The following is a 22,291-nucleotide window of genomic DNA, read 5'->3' on the forward strand; positions in this document are numbered from 1 at the left end:
GGGAATATTAGACTCCGTCGGGGGTCTTAGACTCCTGATTTTGCGGAATTTCGAAGCTCTGCAATCTTATGCGGTTGACCCAATGTTTGGTTAAGGCGAGTTTCAATTGAAACTCCAACTCTCAAAATCACATGAAACACAAAAAATAAGGATTAGAGACTCGAATTTAAGCGATGAGAGTAAATAACATATTAAGATGATACATGATTTAAGATCATGTCGTGATTAAAATCTCCATTGTAATAGAGTTAATCACGAGAGATAAATCCTAACTTCGAGCCATTAAATCAAACAACCTACTGTTGGTATGACAAACAAAGTATAGAGTAACAAGCATAAACAAAACTTTAGCAAAAGCATGGGAAGAATTCAACTTAATTGTCACAAACTCCTCTCCTGCACATTTACTCTACCAACATGCCATTTTCTTTATTATAGGAAACCAACATATATTCACACCATAATGCAATCCAACAAAGTTATTATTTTTTTTCTTTTGAACCTTTTCCAACCTTGACTTTTAAAGTCCATCATTCTCATGTACTCGTAGCAAAGGCACACATATGTAGTAGAGAAGGTAACATTAAAGTGTGCGCATTCTCCGATCCATTTAACCAAATGCCCAGTTAATGCAAGAAAGTCTAACTAAAGTTTTATCAAAACAACAAAATAAAACATATACTGGCATCTTGAAGCAAAAGAAAAGTTCTACTTCAAACAAGAATTTGGTAAAAGATAAATTCACGAATGACTATTTGGGTTAAAGAAAATATTTTGACTCGCAACTACTTGAGAAAACACTTGATCAAACTTAAATATATAATATACTCTTGTAAAAAGTAGGAGAGAAACAAATCTAAATTTGGGACATCAATTTATGACTAAGGAGCAACAATATCATAACCAAACGAAATACCAAGAATGCCATACATTTCCCTTCGAGTAAATTTTCAGAATCGACAATAGCATCATTTTAATCGGAAATCACTTACGATCGAAACATAATCCATCTATTTAGAATAAAACAGTAACAAAAAAGTTTAAATGAAACTCGGGCGAACAATATGCTTCGCACACCCGAGGCAGACTGAAAATAAAATAGACGATCCGTACGGTTTCAAGAAGATGAAGGAAAATAGAAAACATCATTTTAGCATACTTTGACTGCTTGTAAGATGAAAATCAAAGTCTAAAATGGTATTCTTGACTTGCCTAATATACCTCCCGAATAAACAAATTAATTTCTCCTCCAAGATCCATTCAATTCAAGCCACACATTATACACCAAAGGGTGGTTACTGAAAATTCAGATCAGCTATATATTAAGAAAAGAAACTAAAAGTGATAAGAAGTGTCAACAGATCCACGTACACACGGAATAAACCTCCATAACTAAATCATGCTTATCAACGAGATTTCCAGAAGTCTATGACAAACAAATAAGATAACCACATGTATGGATTCAATATATTCAAAACCAACTGACTTTTCAGATTAGAGACCCACAACTTCTGCTTGCAAGGCCAAGACAGTAACAACACAATTCCAAATCAAAGCAAGCCTCATATTCAACAAATATATTCAACAGAGAAAAGAAAAGATGAAGAAAAAGAAGGCAAAATGCAGCCAGGGGAATGGGTTTGCACCTTGTTCGGTCCAGCTAAACTGGGCGTTGGCGTCAATGTTTTCCCGGCGACTTTGCACTCAACCACTGGAACCCGAATTTGGACCGAACTGAAAAGAGAATAGCGAACTCGAGATTTTTCAAACCAAATTTTCCTCTGTTTCGCTCGATTTTTTTTCACTCGATTTTTTTAGTTTCTTCTCACGAGTTTGCTCACACGATTTTTTTTTCTCTCTAATTTTTTTTTCAGACTTCTCCCTTTTGCTTTGAAAATTAAGCCCCTTTTTTTTCAATCTCTTCCCCCCCCCCCCCTCCCTCCCCCGTCAATGGTACACAAATATAGCTACTTATATCCCAAAATCCGAACTTCAAAGTCCGAATTTGAAATAAGTTTTTTTTAAAAAAAATGAGGGGGAGTTTCAAAATTTGAATCTCAAATTTTTGAAAAACGAACAACTTCTGAGAAGCCATTAATGGTGGATCCAAAAGATTTTTCCGTTGTATCACGTTTTAGGGACTAATTTTTCTAATTTTTGTGGATTCACGGGCCTGGATGGGAAAAAATAGGCGAATCTCGAATAGGCTAGCAGCAGACTACACTGATGCGGCTAGGTTTATTAGTTGGTCATTCTTGGCATGAAAGGGAAGATGGATGGGAAGAGAGAAAAAAAGGGCGATGGTTTTGGCCCTTTTTGGGAAAATTGAACGTTGATGGGAGCTAATTTTGGGGAAGAGGATAAGATATGTGTGATCTGAGCATCTGTATGTTGGAAAAATAAATTAAAGTCGGTTGTGATGCTAGGAGGCGCAGGAGCAATTAATGCCCTGGTTTGAAGATATTAATCAATTTTGATCTGTCCGATCAAAGATCGGACGATCTTTAAAAATAGTACATAAAAAAAAATTATACATATATGTGAACATACGGAAAAAAATTTGATTTAAATTTAATTATTTTTTTGATCTGTTTGATCTTGGTCGGAACAGTTCGAACTCAAATATCTATATATATAAAGTGGAATAATAATATCAAAATATATATAGAGAGAGGGTGATAGATATTTGAAAATTCAGAACTCTTAGATTAGAAAGAAGAATTAACGAACTGGATCAATTTGTGTCAGTCGGGCGTTTTGGACTGATCTTGATCCGCTTGATCTTTGATCAGACGGTCTTGAAGAAATTATCCTTATAATAATAATGCAACAAATAAAATACAATGTATGTACGTATGGATAAATATGAGAAAGGTCGATTACAAAACGACTATTTTTTATGCGTTCGATATTCGATTGAACGGTTCGAATTTAATTTAAAGAGAAGAAAAAAAGAGAAAAATAAATATACAAATAAATAGACAGTTCAACAAAAATAAATTATATATAAAAAATAACTGAACATTTTTGGACCTTTTGGGTTTTCAAAATAAATCGACGGATCAGATTAAATCGTATCTGTTAAGGTGGAATGACAAGCGAACGTATAAATTATACTAAGTTCGGACTGATATTCAGGCTCTTGGCTAAAATCCATAAAATAAGAGTTGGGCTCGGGTGAAATAAAAATGAAAGTGGATTATTATCAACCCGAATATTCTTTTTCTACGGAAATTAAATTTATCGATGCTTCCTGCTACCCTAAAATTATTTTTAGTTTTAACATAAATAAATTACAAACGTAATTCTTAAAGTGTCTAATTTAATATCTTTTTTCTTTTTTGTGATTTAATATTAACAATATATATATGTGTGTGTAGAAATAAGAATGTAATAAAATATACGTAAAGATCAAGAATATAAAAAGTATATGTACATCTTAAAATATATTTTATGTAGTAAATATATGCGTATATGGTCACAATATTACCCTCAAAAAATAAAGTTAGAAAGGATGTGAATGTGACTATCAAAGATATATATTTGTGATTTTGATGTCAAATATTTAATTATATTTAATTAAAGTAATTTTACAGATAAAAATAATTTTTTTTTAATTAAAACTTGTAGAAATAGAAAAAAAATACGAATCTTATTTTATTTAATTTTTTGAAAATTATTTAGGGCCAAGAAGCATCGGAAAAATAATTAGAGGAAAAAGGGCGAGTCAAAATTGGGTGTCAACTGTTGCCCCTGAGGGACCGAAGATTTGTGTGAAAATCTTTGGGCACTCACGTTAACGTAATCAATTTTGTCTCAGGCAAAACAAAATGTTTGAAAGATTATGACCGGGCTCCGATTTTTGAGCTGCCTACATATCTCGGGCTCCGTGAAAAATTAGGCCATTTGTAGTTTGAATTGTAGCAAAATTTTGATATTCATCAAAATTTGACCCAGTATAGAATTATGGTAACACTGGTTACTTTGGGATGGTAACAAACTTTTAGCACGAATGAAATGGATATGGGTGCAAGGCCAAAACGGACTGTTAGAAGTAGTTAGGGATGAGAAGACGTTGGATAGTGATATCTGCTGAGGATCTTGAGAGAAAAGGTGATAATAAATTTTCAAAAATTGCCCCAGTGCCAAATTAATACGGCACTAAGTGATGACAAAAATAAAAATAAAAATTTGAGTCGAGTTGAGTTGAGTTTCTTTGTCGGAATCCTTGACGTAGCTGGGGATGCTTGACATTCCACTAGCTTGCTCCAGTTTGCTGCTAAGAGGGTAGTTCCACGCTGTACTACATGGTCCTACAAAACAAATAACAGGGTGAAAAGTACCTTTTGTTTGAAAATTTGTAAATTGAAATAGTAATGTAAAGAGTAGAGTTCAAATATTCAAACTAGTATTGTCTCCATTTTTGGAGGCCTTCGACTGGCGGGGCCAATAACTGAAATGTAGATAGCCTCCATCGGCTGAAATGTAAATAGCCTCCGTCGGCTAGAATATAAATAGCCTTCGTCGGCTGGAATGTAAATAGCCTCCGTCGGCTGAAATATAATAGCCTCCGTCGGCTGAAATGTAAATAACCTCCGTCGGCTGAAATGTAAATAGCCTCCGTCGGTTGAAATGCAAATAGCCTCTGTCGGCTGAAATATAAATAGACTCTGACGGCAGGATATTTGCCCAAAGGTAGACTGCCTCGTATTTGTCAAGGCGGCCCTCAGTCTAAACGAGATGACGGTATTGCTGCTGGAACTTAATGTTGTTGTGATAGTGGCTTTCTTGCGCACTTGCTATGGTATGGGCCTCTGATTGGTAGTCCATGCTTTGTTTTCTGAAATACGATTCTCCGATATGGCGAAGTGTTACTTTGCTTATATACATTCTTTGATTTATGGTGGGGCATCCCCCTTGCTGGTGCATAACTTCTGATATGGCGGAGAGTTATATTGCTCATTTGCATCCTTCAATATGGCAGAGGATCGCTTTGCTTGCTTATGTACAATCTTTGAAATGTGGAACTCAACTTTGTTTGCTTATATACAGTCCTCGGAATGCGGAAACTCAACTTTGTTCGCTTATGTACTGTCCTTTGAAATGCGGAATCTTGACTTTGTTTGCTTATGTACAGTCTTTGAAATGTGGAACTCGACTTTGTTTGCTTATATATAGTCCTCGAAATGCGGAAGCTCGACTTTGTTTGCTTATGTACAGTCCTTTGGAATGCGGAAGCTCGACTTTATTTGCTTATGTACAGTCCTTTGGAATGTGGAAGCTTGACTTTGTTTGATTATATACAGTCCTTGCCCTGCGGAATCTCAACTTTATTGAAGTCAGACGACACTCTCCGATTTGCGGATTTTGTTGGGAGAAGTAAATAGCCTAATCTTCCTATAAGGATCCTCTTTTCTTAGTTTCCGACCCAGGTCTTCAAAATGTACCTACAAAAGAATTTTAATAAAACTCTTAGAGCTTGTGAGGATTAGTATAAATATATGTAAAGTGAACAAAAGAAAGGGAAGAATATTTGGGTCTTGTCGCGGTGGAAAGTTGCATGATGCCCCTGATCCTATCCCAAAGCTTGACTTGACGTAGCCTTCCAATTCCTGTTTTCCTGCGCTCAAAGAAAAATTCATAGTTGGGAGGAGGTGTTGATTTGTGTTGACGTGGGGATCCTGGCTTTGTTTTTGGAATCCTCCAACACTTCTTCGGTTGCTCAATCAATCCCAAATCTGGAGTCTCCGTAGGTGGGAAAGTTGGGAAGTATAGTAAAAATACATCTATGTATATATGCTTTCACAAATATATTATGTATATATTGAATATATATAGTAATGCTTTGTCATTTTTAGATTATGACATGTTTCGAAATCCGTTGGCCTCAGCTCCTCGTTGTGATTCTCGTAGCTTTATCCTTCTGATGGAACTCTTCTGACTTTGTCGATGCTAGGACGACTTGGGAGGTGAGATCGCTCATATTCTGGGGCTACACTACGAGCGAAAGGGGATTTTACTAAAGGTAAGACCGAACCTTTGAGGTTGCCTACGTATCCAAGTGGAATCAGGTCTATACGTAGTTCGAGGGTGAAGAATAAAGTATGAAATGCAGCGATCGAGTCTGATTCAGACTGCCTACGTATCCAAGTGGTATCAGGTTTGTACATAGTTCAATTACAATGGGAAAAGTGAAGATATGTAGTGTTATGACCGAGCCTGACTCAGGATGCTTACGTATCCTAAGAATAGGAATCAGATCATAACGTAATTCGATATAAAAGATAAAGTAAAATAATGCAATGACCGGCCTGACTCAGGCTGCCTACGTATCCAAGTAGAATCAGGTCAGGCCGTAGTTCAGTACAATGAAAAGGTAAAAATATGTAAGGATCGAATCCGATGTGGATTGCCTACGTATCCCGCTGTGGGAAGTCAGGTCGAGCGTGGTTCTAAATACATGAAAGGATGATGTTTTTGGATTTTCTAAGGAGAACCGAACCCTATATGGGTTGCCTACGTGTCCCGCCATGGGAAATCAGGCTAATACGTAGTTCTGTTATATTAGAGAAAAATGCAAAAAGTACAAAGAAACAACTAGTCCTAATGTCTTCAAATGTAGTACTTCTTGATGGCGTCTGAGTTGATCGGCTTCGTGCTTACTGCGCCGTCCATTTCTGCGAGTATTACTGCTCATCCTGAGAGTACTCGGTGGACTATGTAAGGACCTTGCCAATTTGGCGCAAATTTTCCTTTGGCTTCACCTTTGTGAGAGAATATCTTCTTCGATACTAACTGTCCCGGTGTGAATCGACTAGGCTTGACTTTCTTATTGAACGCCTTGGTCATTCTATTTTGATAGAGTTGACCATGACAGACTGCATCCAATCTCTTCTAGTCAATGAGCATCAACTGCTCGATCTTGCTACGAATCCATTCAGCGTCGTCTAGACCAACCTCCTGAATGACTCTCAATGAAGGTATCTCTACTTCTGTAGGTATCACTACTTCTGACCCATAAACCAACATGTAGAGAGTTGCCCCAATAGAAGTTCTGATTGTGGTGCGATATCCAAGTAAGCATATGGCAACTTCTCATGCCATTCCCTATTATCGTCCACTATTTTCCTCAAGATCCTCTTGATATTCTTGTTTGCAGCTTCAACCGCTCCATTCATTTGTGGTCGATAAGCCGTGGAATTTCGATGAGAGATCTTAAACTTTTTGCAAATATCTCTCATCAGGGCGCTATTAAGATTGGCTTTATTATCTGTTATGATTGACTCTAGAATTCCAAACTGATAGACTAAGTTGTTGCGAACAAAATCTAATACCACCTTCTTGGTTACGGCCTTATGTATCGAGGTCTCAACCCACTTTATGAAGTAATCAATAGCGACCAAGATAAAACGGTGTCCATTGGATGCAAGAAGCTCTATAGGCCCAATAACATTCATGCCCCAAGCAGCAAACGGCCAAGGAGAACCTATCACATTGAGTTCATTTGGCGGAACTCGTATAAAGTCTCCATGAACTTGACATTAGTGACACTTCTGTACGAATCAAATGTTATCCCTCTCCATGGTCATCCAAAAGTATCCAGCTCTCAAAAGCTTCTTCGCGAGCATGAAACCATTCATGTGGGGTCCATAAGTTCCTGCATGTATCTCCTTTAACAATCTCGTGGCCTCCGTGGAATCGACATATCGTAGCAATCCTAGGTCTGGAGTCCTCCTATATAGGATTTCCCCATTGAGAAAGGAGTGATTGGCCATCCTTCTTAAAGTTCTCTTCTGTTTGTCAGTAGCGTCTTCTGGATATCCTCCTACTCCAAGTAACCTCTTAATGTCATAGTACAACGGTTTCTCATCTGGCTCTTCATCTACATGGAAATAGTAGTCTTGTTGGTCATGTATCTCCACTTTGATGGGATCAATGTAATTCTTATCTGGATGTTGAATCATTGAAGATAGTGTCGCCAAGGCATCAGCGAACTCATTTTGAATTCAAGGGACATGCTTGATTTTGATTTTCGTAAACCTTTTGCTCAATTCCTTAACACATTGTACATAAGGAAGTATTTTGACATTCTTGGTGGTCCATTCTCCTTGCACCTGATGGATCAGTAAATTTGAATCTCCTATCACCAATAGCTCTTTAATGTCCATGTCTACTGCCATCCTAAGCCCGAGAATGCAACCCTCATATTCTTCCATGTTCTTTGTGCAAGGAAACCTAATCTTCGCCGAGATTGGGTAGAGTTGACCTATTTCTGAAACTAGGACAGCTCCAATTCCGACTCTTTTGAAGTTCGTTGCTCCATCGGAAAACATCCTTCATCCATCATATGACTCTGAGATGTCTTCTCTTGCAAACAACACCTCTTCATCAGGAAAGTAGGTCTTGAGCGGCCTGTAATCTTGGTCTACTGGATTTTCTACGAGATGATCAGCAAAAGCTTGTCCTTTAATAGCTTTTTGTGTCACCTACACAATGTCAAACTCACTCAACAAGATCTGCCATTTTGCAAACTTTCCAGTAGGCATTGGCTTCTGAAATATGTACTTGAGTGGATCCATTCTCGAAATTAGGTACGTGGTATATGCGGAAAGGTAGTGCCTTAAATTTTGCACAACCCAGGTCAATACACAATAGGTTCACTCCAACAATGTATACCTAGCTTCATACAGTGTGATTTTTTTACTCAGGTAGTAAATGGCTTGCTCTTTCCTCCCCGTATCATCATGCTGCCCTAACACACATCCAAAGGCATTATCTATAACAGATAGATATAACAACAATGGCTTTCCAGGTTCTGGTGGAACCAATACTGGTGGGTTAGAAAAATATTCCTTGATTTTGTCAAAAGCCTTCTGACATTCTTCAATCCATCCAGTGGCGACATCTTTCTTCAATATCATAAATATTGGTTCACAAATTATAGTGGACTGGGCTATGAACCGACTGATATAATTGAGTCTTCGCAAGAAGCTCATTACATCCTTTTTAGTCTTAGGAGGTTGTAAGTCTTGGATTGCTTTTATCTTGGATGGGTCCAACTCTATACATCTCCTTCTAACAATGAATCCCAATAACTTTCCCGCAGGAACTCCAAAGGCGCATTTAGCTGGATTCAACTTTAGGTCATACCTTTGCAGCCTTTCAAAAAACTTTCGTAAATCATCAAAATGGTTTGAAGTCCTTTTTGATTTGATGACGACATCATCCACGTACACTTCGATTTCTTTGTTATTCATATCATGGAAAAGAGTAGTCATGGCCCTCATGTACGTCGCACCGGCATTCTTGAGTCCAAATGGCATTACCCTGTAGCAATATACTAACCATGGAGTGATGAAGGCTGTCTTCTCTGCATCATTCTCATCCATCATGATTTGATGATATCCCGCAAAACAATCAACAAATGACAGTAACTCATGTTTTGCATAATTATCGATGAGAATATGAATATTTAGGAGAGGAAAATTATCTTTTGTACTAGCCTTGTTGAGATCCCAAAAATCTATGCATATCCTTATCTTTCCATCTTTCTTTAGTACAGGAATGATGTTGTCTAGCTAGGTGGGGTAAGTTGTGAACCTCACAACGTTGGCTTCTATCTGCTTGTTCACCTCCTTCTTGATTCTCAAACTCAAATCAGGTTTGAATTTCTTCGTCTTTTGATTCACTGGTGGGCATGCGGGGTTAGTCGATAGTCGATGTGAGATGATATCAGTGCTTAGACCAGGCATGTCGTCGTAAGAACAAGCAAGTACATCAATGTATTGCTTAAGCAGACTTATCAATTCCTGCTTTCTTTTAGCCTCCAAGTGAATGTTGACTCGTGTTTCATTTGCCGTTTCTTCATTGCCCAAATCGACGACTTCAGTTTCATCTATATTAGGATTTTTCTGACTCTCAAGTTGTTCGATCTCCTACGGTAAGTTTTCAGGCATCATGCTCTCATCGTAATCCTCGTAATCTTGTTCATCGCTTGCATTTTGCTCAACAGATTCGTTACATGTCATAATCGTTGAATGAGGATTTTTATTAATATTTGTGCTAAAAGTATAAAAAGTGAGTAATGTAAATAGATATAGAAAATAGGGAAATAAGTTTTGAAAATAAGGACTTTTATTAACAAAAGCATTGGGCTCTGACAAGTTGTAAGTGGCAAAAGAAATTCGGCATGACTCAAGCCTCAATTGGTCATGCAAACAAAATAATAATTTTTTTTAAAAAAAAACAGCACTCCTCACTACCAAGACTCCTGACGAAACAGGGATGGGCTGATGGTCTAGTTCTGCAAGGCTTTTCCAGGCTCGGCATCACGGATGGTGAGCTTTTGGAAAGCCATCTCTGATTCTTCTTCGATCACAGCTACAAATAAATTTCCTATTCCATCTGTGATATCTTCATCATCCGTTTGTTTTGAAACCAGGACTTGGGCTGGCACAAATATCCTCATTCCAAATCCTTTACCGCAGGCTGCTCCAAAAATAGGCTCATATCCAAGCCCTGTAGTAGCCTTCTGCTGCTTTAATTGAATTGGCTAGACTATACCATCGGCTCTGGGTCCTAGTCCTATCTTGGGCTGATACCTATATTTCAACATCTCCGACGCAACCATCTTTTCAGCATTCGACATTTTCACTACAGCTGGCATTGCCTTCTCATTGATCTTTGCAGCTTGCATGATCTCCAGAGTATGGAAAATGGCTCCATCTAACTCTTCGATGACTGGGACTGAATTGACAGAATAAATGGGATGACTGAGTTCTCCATGAATAGTAACTTTTATGCGACCCCATTCAAACTTCACGCACTTATGGAGAGTGGAAGGAATGAATTTTGCCATATGGACCCATGGCCTCCCTAGCAATAAGTTGTAGCTAGATGACACATCCATGACCTGAAATAGGATAGGAAATTCTGCTGGTCCTATCTGTAGTGTTAAGTAAATTTCCCCGATGACACTCTTTTGCGACCCATCAAAGGCTCTAACCTTAACCCAACTCTCCTTTATATCTTCTATATTCACACCCAAATCCCTCAGAGTGGAGAATATACAAATATTATAACCCGAACCATTATCGATCAAGACCCTTTTCACAATCTTGTCATGATATCTCACCGCAATATGGAGCACTTTATTGTGTGCAGCCCATTCTGATGGTAACTCATCGTCATGGAAAGAGACCTTATTTGCCTCTACCACTCGCCTGATTATTGCAGCCAAAGTTTTGCTAGTTGTCTCCTTTGGTATGCTAATCCCAGATAAAAATTCCATCAAAGCATTTCTATGGGCTTCAGAACTCATGAGCAAGGACATGACGGATATGTGGGCCGGTGTCTTTTTGAGTTGATCTTCGATTGAATAGTTCTTGGGCTGCATCTTCTTCCAAAATTCTGCAGCTTCAGCATCTATGATATTTCTCCTCGGGTTTTGATCTTTCCCGAGAACTCTACAATTTTGTTCCTCTGGTGCATAACACCTTCCCGACCTGGTCATCTTTTAAGCTGCAGCAGCGTCTATCATTTTTCCCTTGGCTTAAGATTGATAGTCCCATGGGACTGCCTTGGTGTCATAGTCGGTCTTCCCAGTGGCTAATGTGGTCACTACAACTCTCGGTAGGTAGGTCTAAATAGTTATAGGCTTCCTCAACTGAACTGTGATAAATGGTTATGCTGGTGATGCAATGGCGATCTCCTTTGCACTCCATGTGGGTGTAATTATTTCATCCACATCATACTCCTCCTCTAGAGTAATTATGTTGACTTCCCAATTTCTATGATTTGGAAAGGGGTTATTGTTCACATTGGGAGTTGAGACGGTGCATTTGATAATACCCCTTCTTACCAGAGACTCAATTTGATTCTTCAAACTATAACAGTCTTCTGTGTCGTACCCTTGGACTCCTGAGTGATAGGCACACCGCTTGCTACCGTCAAAGTTTTAAGAGGTCGGATCAGGGGCCTTTCCCTTAATTGGATGTAACAAATCGACAGCCCTTAATCTTTCGAACAACTGGGCTAAAGGTTCTGCAATCGGTGTGTAGGTGTGGGTATTTCTGGTTTCAAAGTTTGGACGTGGTCTGAGTGCATAGACTGGTCTATTTTGGTGAGCTAGAGCTTGGACAAGGGCGTATGGTCTTGGTGGATTCTGGTATGATGGAGCTCAAGGTGGATTATAATGTGGTTGAGTATTTTATACTAGGACATGTGCAATAATTTGGGGGTTGTTTGGGTAACGGTAAGAAGGATTTCCAGGTTGGTAGTATGGTGTGACGACTGAGACTTCTTCACTCTTTTTATTGTTACCATTAATGGAACCAGTCTGCATGGCCTTACTCGCAGCTTGTAATGCAGCCATAGATTGGATCTTCCCCAACTTAATGCCTTCTTCTATGAAATCTACTATTTGGACCAATTCTGCGAACCTTTGGCCCATCATCGACATCATCTTGTCAAAGTAGACTTACTCTTGAGCTCGGATAAAATACTTAGAGAGTTCACTTTTATCTAGTGGAGGCTGGATCCTAGCAGCCTCGGTTCTCCAACGCCATGTGTATTCTTGAAATGATTCTAATGGTTTCTTCTGTATGTTGGCCAATGAAAACCTATCTGGGGCAATCTCATTGTTGAACCTGAAGCGACTCATGAAGTCTTCAGCCATTGCCCTCGAGTCACATCACTTACAGGGTTCTTGTCGGGTGTACCAAGTCAAAGCTTCTCCCGACAAACTTCGAATGAATAGCTTCATCCTTAACTTCTCTTTTCTTCCTACTCCAACCAACTTATCGCAGTAGGCCCTCAGGTGTACATGTCGGTCACCTTTTTCGTCAAACATATCAAACTTTGGTGGTTTATATCCCGCTGGTATGTCGATGTCTGGATGAATGCATAAGTCATCGTAGTCCAAGCTTTCAGTCCCTCTGGTAACTTGCATATTTCTGAATGCTCTCTTTAGACTCTCAAGTTGGGTTGCTATCGACCCTTCTTCACTTAACTAGACATATTTTCCTAGCCCCGTATACCGATCATCCTTATATGGAACCTTAAAAATCACAGATGTTGCAAAGGTAGGAGCTTCGATAGCGTATACAGGTGGCACAGGTATCTCACAAGTGACATGTGCCTCGGGTATGTGCTGCATCTCTGGATAGATTAGAACAGTAAAGTTGTGAGTAGGAAATGGATAACCAGGCGCCGTTCCAACAGTGGGTTAGAAAGAAGGCGGTGCTTGAGCCTGTGGTATACTTGTTTGGTTAGCGGAAGCACCTGGAGGTAATTCAATACTTGGAGCCTGCAGCTGAGCGAGAAAGCTAGTTATTGTAAGCTTGGTTAGATCCCGCATTTAACGGATTTCTTCTTTCAGGACCTCAATTTTCTGTGCCATATTGGCCATTTGATCATCGTTCTGAGTATCTGAAGGCCTTTGAGAGCTCTCTGTATCTCCACTGGGATCATCGCGGCCTTGTCTCTGTTAGTCATTTTGTCTTTTGATCGAAGGTTGTATTGGGATTCCGCTAGTTTTCAAGTCGACACAAATCAACTTTTTCTTTTTTCGGGGAATTAATAGGCAAAAAAAAAGATAGAAAGAAAAAGAAAAAGGAAACTACGTTAGTTTGGGTGATAACGTAAATGCAACAAGTAAGTAGCACATATATACACCAAGTTGGCGACATTCAAATGCGTTCTTATATAGAGCCTCCTTTTGCTAGTGGTAGGCCTACGCTGCAAACACGATTAATTAATCCAAAGCTTTAAATTGTAATTAAATTCAGAACAAAGGGATTTTGATTAATGAAAAAGGCAAGGAGTGAAGTCATGGGTTACAAAGAAAAGTTTTAAACTAAAGATTACATCATGGTAGCCTATGACAATATCGATAGAGGTCATGCAAAACCCTTTTTAGAAAAAACAAAAATGTAAGACAAAAGTACAAATAGGTCGTACAAGATCCTCTATAATAACAAGATGGATCCTAAGTCCAGCTGGGGGGATCATCATCATCATCATCGAGGTCATAATAGGGCCAGGGTGATACCCTGGGGATCCATCTAACTACTGCCCTTGGAAGTCTTCGTCTGCTCCATTGAAGTCTATAGGCCCATACTCTTCTTCTTCAGGGTCTTCCTCCATCTCCTCTGTCATCTCCCCATCCTGCTCTTCCATTGGTTCCTCCTCCGAATCTTCCTCCGGGTCCTCCCCGGGATCCTCCTCTAGGTCCTCTTCAGGATTTTCCTCCATTTCCTTGGGATCTTTCTCTGGGTCTTCCTCAGGATCTTCCTTCATCTCTTCCTCGGGTTCATCATCTACAGCAGGGATGAGGTGATCTATAGATCCAGGAATCAGCTTCTCATACATGGCTGTGGTTACCGGCCTAAGATGAAGCAGCTACTCTCGAATCTGGTCTGCTCTATAAATGTCGACAAGCCCTTGAAGTGACATAAAACTCGGTTGAGCTAGAATCATTTCCAACCTATACCAGGTGTAGTAATCGGGAGTGCAGTATGGGTTACCCCCCATTCCTAAACTAAAAATCTATCCCCACCCATGGGTTAGGTTGTCAAGCCTCTCTACAGGGATTCTTCCCTTATAATCAATCTCCGACAATGCCATGTTTGACCATAGAGGCACGTTCTGAATCAGGCCGAATTGTCTTAGAACTATCAAAGGCGCATATGGTTGGAATCCCTCCAACCCAATCAACTCAAGAAAGTAAGTGTAATGCCTTCTTAGCCTTACTCGACCACTAACCCACGGTAGCCTCCACTGGATGAGGTTACCGGTGAGATGGATTAGGAAGTCGCGCCACTGCTCCTCATTGACTGGCATCTCCCACATGGACACTCTAAGTATGTGGCTGCGAATCAGATTAGAGCCAGCCTCTCCGACACCATACCTACAATAAAAGTGCTTTAATGCCCAAACTTGGAGCATTAGGTTACAGCCTCTGAAAAATTGTGCCCCCTAGAGCGTGCGGACAAAGACCGAAAGTTTTCCGCTAGAATCATCGGCACGATCGTGGTCCTGATTGGTCCCCTACACATGAATAAGACCATGGGGAGTATGTGAATGCTGATCCAGTTCCCTCTCATTGGGAACACCATAATACCGAGAAAAGCCATCATAAATACAATGGCTCTATGCCTCTCCCAGTAGACCCTGGTGAAGGAAAACTCTTCTCGAAAGTGATCATAACTTTCTCTTCTATCGAACCTCTCGAAGAGATAACCAGGCTTACCCAGTCTGCCTCAACCTTTCTCAAGCCTGTGCCAATTTTCAACCCTATGTCGCGAAGAAAACGGCTACCTGCAGTAATACAGGGGGCCAAAGGTACCCGTCTTGTCAATGGCAAATTAGCCATTTGGTTGATCTCTTCTAAGGTGGGTGTGATCTCGAAGTCCCTGAATCTGAAAGTAATTGTAGTCGGGTCCCAGAACTTGACTAGGAATCGAATCAGTAGCCTATCTACCCTTATATACATTAGATCCATCAAAGATCCCAAATGCGCAAACAACTCTCCTCCATGGCCACTCGAATATTTCCCCACCAGTGTCTTAGGATATGGGGAATGTCAATCAGCATATAGATGTTGGCGAGATTCTGGTTGATTTCCATCTGTGCAAAGAAAAGGGTATGGTAAGTTCAACATCCTGAATTTATTACGTTTTTAATGTTTGGATCAATTAATCATTCCATACATATACCGTCGTTGGGTTCGTGAAGGACTCGTTGACACTAAGGGTGGTTTCCTAACTGCGGAATGATACACTGGACCGTTCCACCTAAGGTGTATGCAATATGACCTATCACTAGAGTAGGATCTTTTTATCCTAAATGTTTAAGAGTGGAACTGAATAGCTGCGAGAAGGTACACTAACCTAACTGCTCCAACTCTGAAACTAAGGAATCCAAAGAGGTTTCGGAGGAGTGCAGGTACACCCCTAGCATGTTCAATGTGTGGATTGTGTACGACTAAGAATCGATAGGAATAATGCAAGTGATAAAGCGATAACAAGTAGTGTTATACAAACAAATAAGGAACGCGAGTTCGGATTTGGCTCGCATCCTTTCACAGAAGGCATGATATGAAAAATAAGCAAGCAAATAACACAGTAAAGCACGCAATCCTAAACTAAGCATGTTAAGGTTAAAACCTAAGTTCAAAGGATCCCCAGCAGAGTCGTCATTCTGTCGCGCCTATTTCGAACCGGTCGAAACAGGACACGACGTATGGTGGTATGTCATGATCTTGGGATTAAAAATTTATATTTAGAGTCACCACCTAACTTTTAGGAAAAATTAGGAAAAATTATTTTTTTATTTTAAAAACTCTATTTTAGTCAATCGAAAAATGTTTTAGAGATTCTAAGGGTTCTGGTTATCCGAGAGGAAGGAGTTAGGCACCTCTCAGGACCTATCCGAAGATAATCCTTACGCTTAGTTTAGAAAAAATATTAGAAAAACTTAATTTTGTTATTTGCTTAAAACAATGATAAGAAAACTTTTATTATCTTTGAGAGGGGAAGGTTCGAGGTATATAAAATATACCAATATAATATACCGAATGTATGTGCGTATCAGGATATAATAAGTAAATGACTCTAATAGCGGTAGAATATACCTCATGTATAATAATGTAAATATATACCTCACGACTTTCATGTCCCTTTGAAATCTGGAGAAAAACCGAAGCGGATGTTGAAAAATAAAGAAGCAGAACATTGATATTATTTAATAAATTAAGATTGGTGATTCCGAAAAGTTTAAGTTTGGCGACTTTTTTTTCGAATAAATTACATTGAAACTTCATTTTATTATTTTATGGATTTATTTATTTTAAAAACATGGATGATTGCTATGCCCGTTTTAAAATGTTTGTGATGAGTTTTCAAAATAACCGAATATAAAATGAATTTTTTACCTAGTACGAATCATGCGCTATTTGCGAAAATTGAGAGGTTAAAGGTATGTGAACGGGTCAACAAGTAATATGGCATCATAAACATCAAATAAAACTATCTTAAGCGAAATAGACAACAAGAGTTGGTCAGAAAAAAAAAACTCAATATAGTAAAGATATAAATTAAATCTAATGGAGATGGGGAATATTAGACTCCTCGGGGGTTTAGACTCCTGATTTTGCGGAATTTCGAAGCTCTGTAATCCTATGTGGTTGATCCAATGTTGGGTTAAGGCGAGTTTCAATTGAAACTCCAACTCTCAAAATCACATGAAACACAAAAAATAAGGATTAGAGACTCAAATTTAAGCAATGAGAGTAAATAACATATTAAGATGATACATGATTTAAGGTCATGTCGTGATTAAAATCTCCATTGTAATAGAGTTAATCACGAGAGATAAATCCTAACTTCGAGCCATTAAATCAAACAACCTACTATTGGTATGACAAACAAAGTATAGAGTAACAAGCATAAACAAAAATTTGACAAAAGCATGGGAAGAATTCAATTTAATTGTCACAAACTCCTCTCCTGCACATTTACTCTACCAACATGCCATTTCCTTTATTATAGGAAACCAACATATATTCACACCATAATGCAATCCAACAAAGTTACTATTTTTTTTTTCTTTTGCACCTTTTCCAACCTTGACTTTTAAAGCTCATCATTCTCATGTACACATAGCAAAGGCACACACATGTAGTAGAGAAGGTAACATTAAAGTGTGCGCATTCTCCGATCCATTTAGCCAAATGCCCAGTTAATGCAAGAAAGTCTAACTAAAGTTTTATCATAACAACAAAAAAAAAAAACATAAACTGGCATCTTGAGGCAAAAGAAAAGTTCTACTTCAAACAAGAATTTGGTCAAAGATAAATTCACGAATGACTATTTGGGTTAAAGAAAATATTTTGACTCGCAACAACTTGAGAAAATACTTGATCAAACTTAAATATATAATATACTCTTGTAAAAAGTAGGAGAGAAACAAATCTAAATTTGGGACATCAATTTACGACTAAGGAGCAACGATATAATAACCAAACGAAATACCAATAATGCCATACGTTTCCCTTCGAGTAAATTCCAAAAATCGATAATAGCATCATTTTAATCGAAAATCACTTACGACCGAAACATAATCCACCTATTTAGAATAAAACAGTAACAAACAAGTTTAAACGAAACTCGACCGAACACTATGCTTTGCACACCCGAGGAAGACTGAAAATAAAATAGACGATCCGTACGGTTTCAAGATGATGAAGGAAAATAGAAAACATCATTTTAGCATACTTTGACTGCTTGTAAGAAGAAAATGAAAGTCTAACACAGTATTCTTGACTTACCTAATATACCTCCCGAATAAACAAATTAATTTCTCCTCCAAGATCCATTCAATTCAAGCCACACATTATACACCAACGGGTGGTTACTGAAAATTCAGATCAGCTATATATTAAGAAAAGAAACTAAAAGTGATAAGAAGTGTCAACAGATCCTCGTACACACGAAATAAACCTCCATATCTAAATTATGCTTATCAACGAAATTCCCAGAAGTCTATGATAAACAAATAAGATAACCACATGTATGGATTTAATAAATTCAAAACCAACTGACTTTTCAGATTAGAGACCCACAACTTCTGCTTGCAAGGCCAAGACAGTAACAACACAATTCGAAATCAAAGCAAGCCTCATATTCAATAAATATATTCAACAGAGAAAAGAAAAGATGAAGAAAAAATAGGCAAAATGCAGCCAGGGGGGTGGGTTCGCACCTTGTTTGGTGCAGCTAAATTGTGCGTTGACGTCAATGTTTTCCCGACGACTTCGCACTCAACCACTGAGATCCGAATTTGGACCGAATCGAAAAGAGAATAGCGAACTCGAGATTTTTCAATCCAAATTTCCCTCTGTTTTGCTAGATTTTTTTTAGTTTCTTCTCACGAATTTGCTCACACGATTTTTTTTTCTTTTTTCTCTCCAATTTTTTTTCAAACTTCTCCCTTTTGCTTTGAAAATTAAGCCCCTTTGTTTTTCAATCTCTTCCCTCCCCTCCCCCCCCTCCCCTCAATGGTACGTAAATATGGCTACTTATAGCCCAAAATTCGGACTTCAAAGTCCGAATTTGAAACAAGTTTTTTTTTAAAGAAATGAGGGGGAGTTTTAAAATTTGAATCTCAAATTTTTGAAAAACAAACAACTTCTGAGAAGCCAATAATGGCGGATCCAAAAGATTTTTCCGTTGTATCACGATTTAGGGGCTGATTTTTCTGATTTTTGCGGATTCACGGGCTTGGACGGACAAAAATGGGCGAATATTGAATAGACTAGCAGCAGACTACACTGATGCGGCTAGGTTTATTAGTTGGTCGTCCTTGGCATGAAAGGGAAGATGGATGGAAAGAGAGAAAAGAAGGGCGATGATTTTGGCTCTTTTGGGGGAAATTGGACGTTAATGGGAGCTAATTTTGGGGAAGAGGATAAGATACGCGTGATCTAAGCATCTGTATGTTGGAAAGAGAAAAATTAAAGCCGGTTGTGATGCTAGGTGGTGCAGGAGCAATTAATGCCCTGGTTTGAAGATATTGACCAATTTTGATCCGTCCGATCTTTCTAAAAATAATACATCAAAAAAAATTAAAAAAATCATACATATATGTAAACATACGAAAAAAAATTAATTTAAATTTAATTATTTGTTTGATCTGTTCGATCTTGGTCGAAACAGTTCAAACTCAAATATATATATATATATATATATATAAAGTGGAATAATAATATCAATATATATATAGAGAGAGATATAAATATTTGAAAATTCAGAACCCTTAGATTAGAAAGAAGAATTAACGAACTGGATCAATTTGTGTCAGTCGGGCATTTTGGACTGATCTTGATCCGCTTGATCTTTGATCAGACGATCTTGAGGAAATTATCCTTATAATAATAATACAACAAATAAAATACAATGTATGTACGTATGGATAAATATGAGAAAGGTCGATTTCAAAACGACTATTTTTTATCCGTTCGATATTCGATTGAACGGTTCGAATATAATTTAAAGAGAAGGAAAAAAGAGAAAAACAAATATACAAATAAATAGACAGTTAAACAAACATTTTAGGACCTTTTAGGTTTTCAAAATAAATTGATGGATCAGATTAAATCGTATTTGCTAAGGTGGAATGACAAGCGAACGTATAAATTATACTACGTTCGGACTGATATTCAGGCTCTTGGCTGAAATCCATAAAATAAGAGTTGGGCTCGGGCGAAATAAAAATGAAATTGGATTATTATCAACCCGAATATTCTTTTTCTACTGAAATTAAATTTATCGATGCTTCCTGCTACCCTAAAATTATTTTTGGTTTTAACGTAAATAAATTACAAATGTAATTCTTAAAGTGTCCAATTTAATATTTTTTTTTTTTTTTGTGATTTGATATTAACAATATATATACGCGTGTAGAAATAAGAATGTAACAAAATATACATAAAGATCAAGAATATAAAAAGTATATATACATCTTAAAATATATTTTATGTAGTAAAGATATACATATATGGTCACAATATTACCCTCAAAAAATAAATTTAGAAAGAATCCGAATGTGACGATCAAAGATATATATTTGTGATTTTGATGTCAAAATATTTAATTAAAGTAATTTTATAAATAAAAATAAATTATCTTTTTATTAAAACTTGTAGAAATAGAAACAAAAATACGAATCTTATTTTATTTAATTTTTTAAAAATTATTTAGGGTCAAGAAGCATCGGAAAAGTAATTCGAGGAAAAAGGACGAGTTAAAATTGGGTGTCAACAGGTTGTTGGTTAGAAATTTTTGCGTTTGGAGCTGTAAGTTCTTGAAAGAGCCATGGTGGGAACATATTTTTTTGTGGTATATATCTTAGTGTGTTTGGATGGAACCAATATGTGTTTGCTTCACTGCAGCTTAGGTGAGCTTTTCCGGCGAAGTTCTAATAGTGCAAATGGGAGTGAGGCTGTTAATGGTGTTTCGGTGGTTGTTTAGTGGTTGTTTTGATCGAATTTTGGAGATAGTAGCCGGATTTTATGACGGAGCTATAATTTCGACAAAAATCTCACCTGAAGAAACCTATTTTTTCCTATTTTTTTACTGATTTTCTCTCTGTTGTCCTCTCTCAATTCAAATTCTTAATTGTTGTCTTGTATGTTGTTGGTGTTACAGAGGTAAGGAAGGAAGATAGGAGTTAGAGTGGTTGTTTGTTGTTTTGTTTGAATGGACGAAGACGATGAAGAGTCGGGGATGGTTGTTGTTGCTGGTGGAGGCGGGGGTGGGGGGTGGGGACAGGGTAAATGGGCTGGGGAACTGGTGGGGGAGCTGGGGTATGGGACGGGGGAGAGGGGCTGGGGTGGATGAAGGACGGAGAGGGGGAATGAAGAAAAAGGTGAAAAATTATTTATTTATTTATTAAATTTATAATTATTTCAAAAAAGGTAAATTTAGTTTTTTGATTTTTTAAATGTTTAATTTCTTATGTGGCACTTAATGTAGTATTTAAAATAACGTGAAAGCTGATGTGGAATTTAATACAATAATTAAAAATGACGTGGCAGCTGACGTGGAGGCGAATGTGTTCACACACCAAAATAGGGTTTAAAATATTGTTTTTTAATGTGTTTAAGGGTTCAAATGACAAACATGTACGTAAGAGTATCCACATTACAAAACGAACATAACACAAGGGTCTACCGAACCATTTTGCCCTAATTAAATAACAGGTGTATGTATGATAAAAAAATTAGCTTAAGAACATGTGACCCTTGTTACATGGTGAGGAGTCCCGAGAGGTGTCTCCGAGGCACCTTGATCCCCCCTCCTGCACGTAGGAGTATTTGACAAGGTGTCCGCTTGATGAAATACCAGATAAGGACTAGTGGAAGACAGGCTCTGTCAGAATAATCAGAGACGTGAACAAGTTTGTATCAGATTGAATGACACACCACTGATAGCTAGCACCATCTCTAATAGACCGGATGTGTGGCCAAACCTAATAGGTTTTAGTTATTTAGGGTCAAAATCAGATTGGTCAAGGCCCGGCATTGTACCCTATAAATAAATTGGATTTCCTCACTCACAAAGACATCTGCTCTTTCATCCTCTTGCTCAGTACAACTGCTCTGACTTGATCTTCAAGCATTATTCTTTTGTTCTGGGTCATTTACCTAGCTAATTGTTGGTTAAGCTTTGTAGATGTCTCGCATATCTCTGATATGTTCTCGATTGCACTCATATACGCTCTTAGCTTGTCT

The 22,291-nt window shown here is 38.0% G+C and overlaps 1 protein-coding gene across 1 annotated transcript; it reads right to left on the reverse strand.

Annotated features, from left to right (window-relative positions):
- Positions 1–7,562: 7,562 nt before the first annotated feature.
- Positions 7,563–8,579, reverse strand: LOC107864748. The gene is made up of 2 exons (XM_016711178.2): positions 8,507–8,579; positions 7,563–7,948 (listed from the first exon to the last, which is right to left on the reverse strand). The coding sequence occupies exons 1-2, from the start codon at positions 8,577–8,579 to the stop codon at positions 7,563–7,565; spliced, it is 459 nt and encodes a 152-aa protein (XP_016566664.2).
- Positions 8,580–22,291: the final 13,712 nt, after the last annotated feature.

Source organism: Capsicum annuum, chromosome 3, assembly GCF_002878395.1.
Source record: "Capsicum annuum cultivar UCD-10X-F1 chromosome 3, UCD10Xv1.1, whole genome shotgun sequence".
Lineage (NCBI taxonomy): Eukaryota > Viridiplantae > Streptophyta > Magnoliopsida > Solanales > Solanaceae > Capsicum > Capsicum annuum.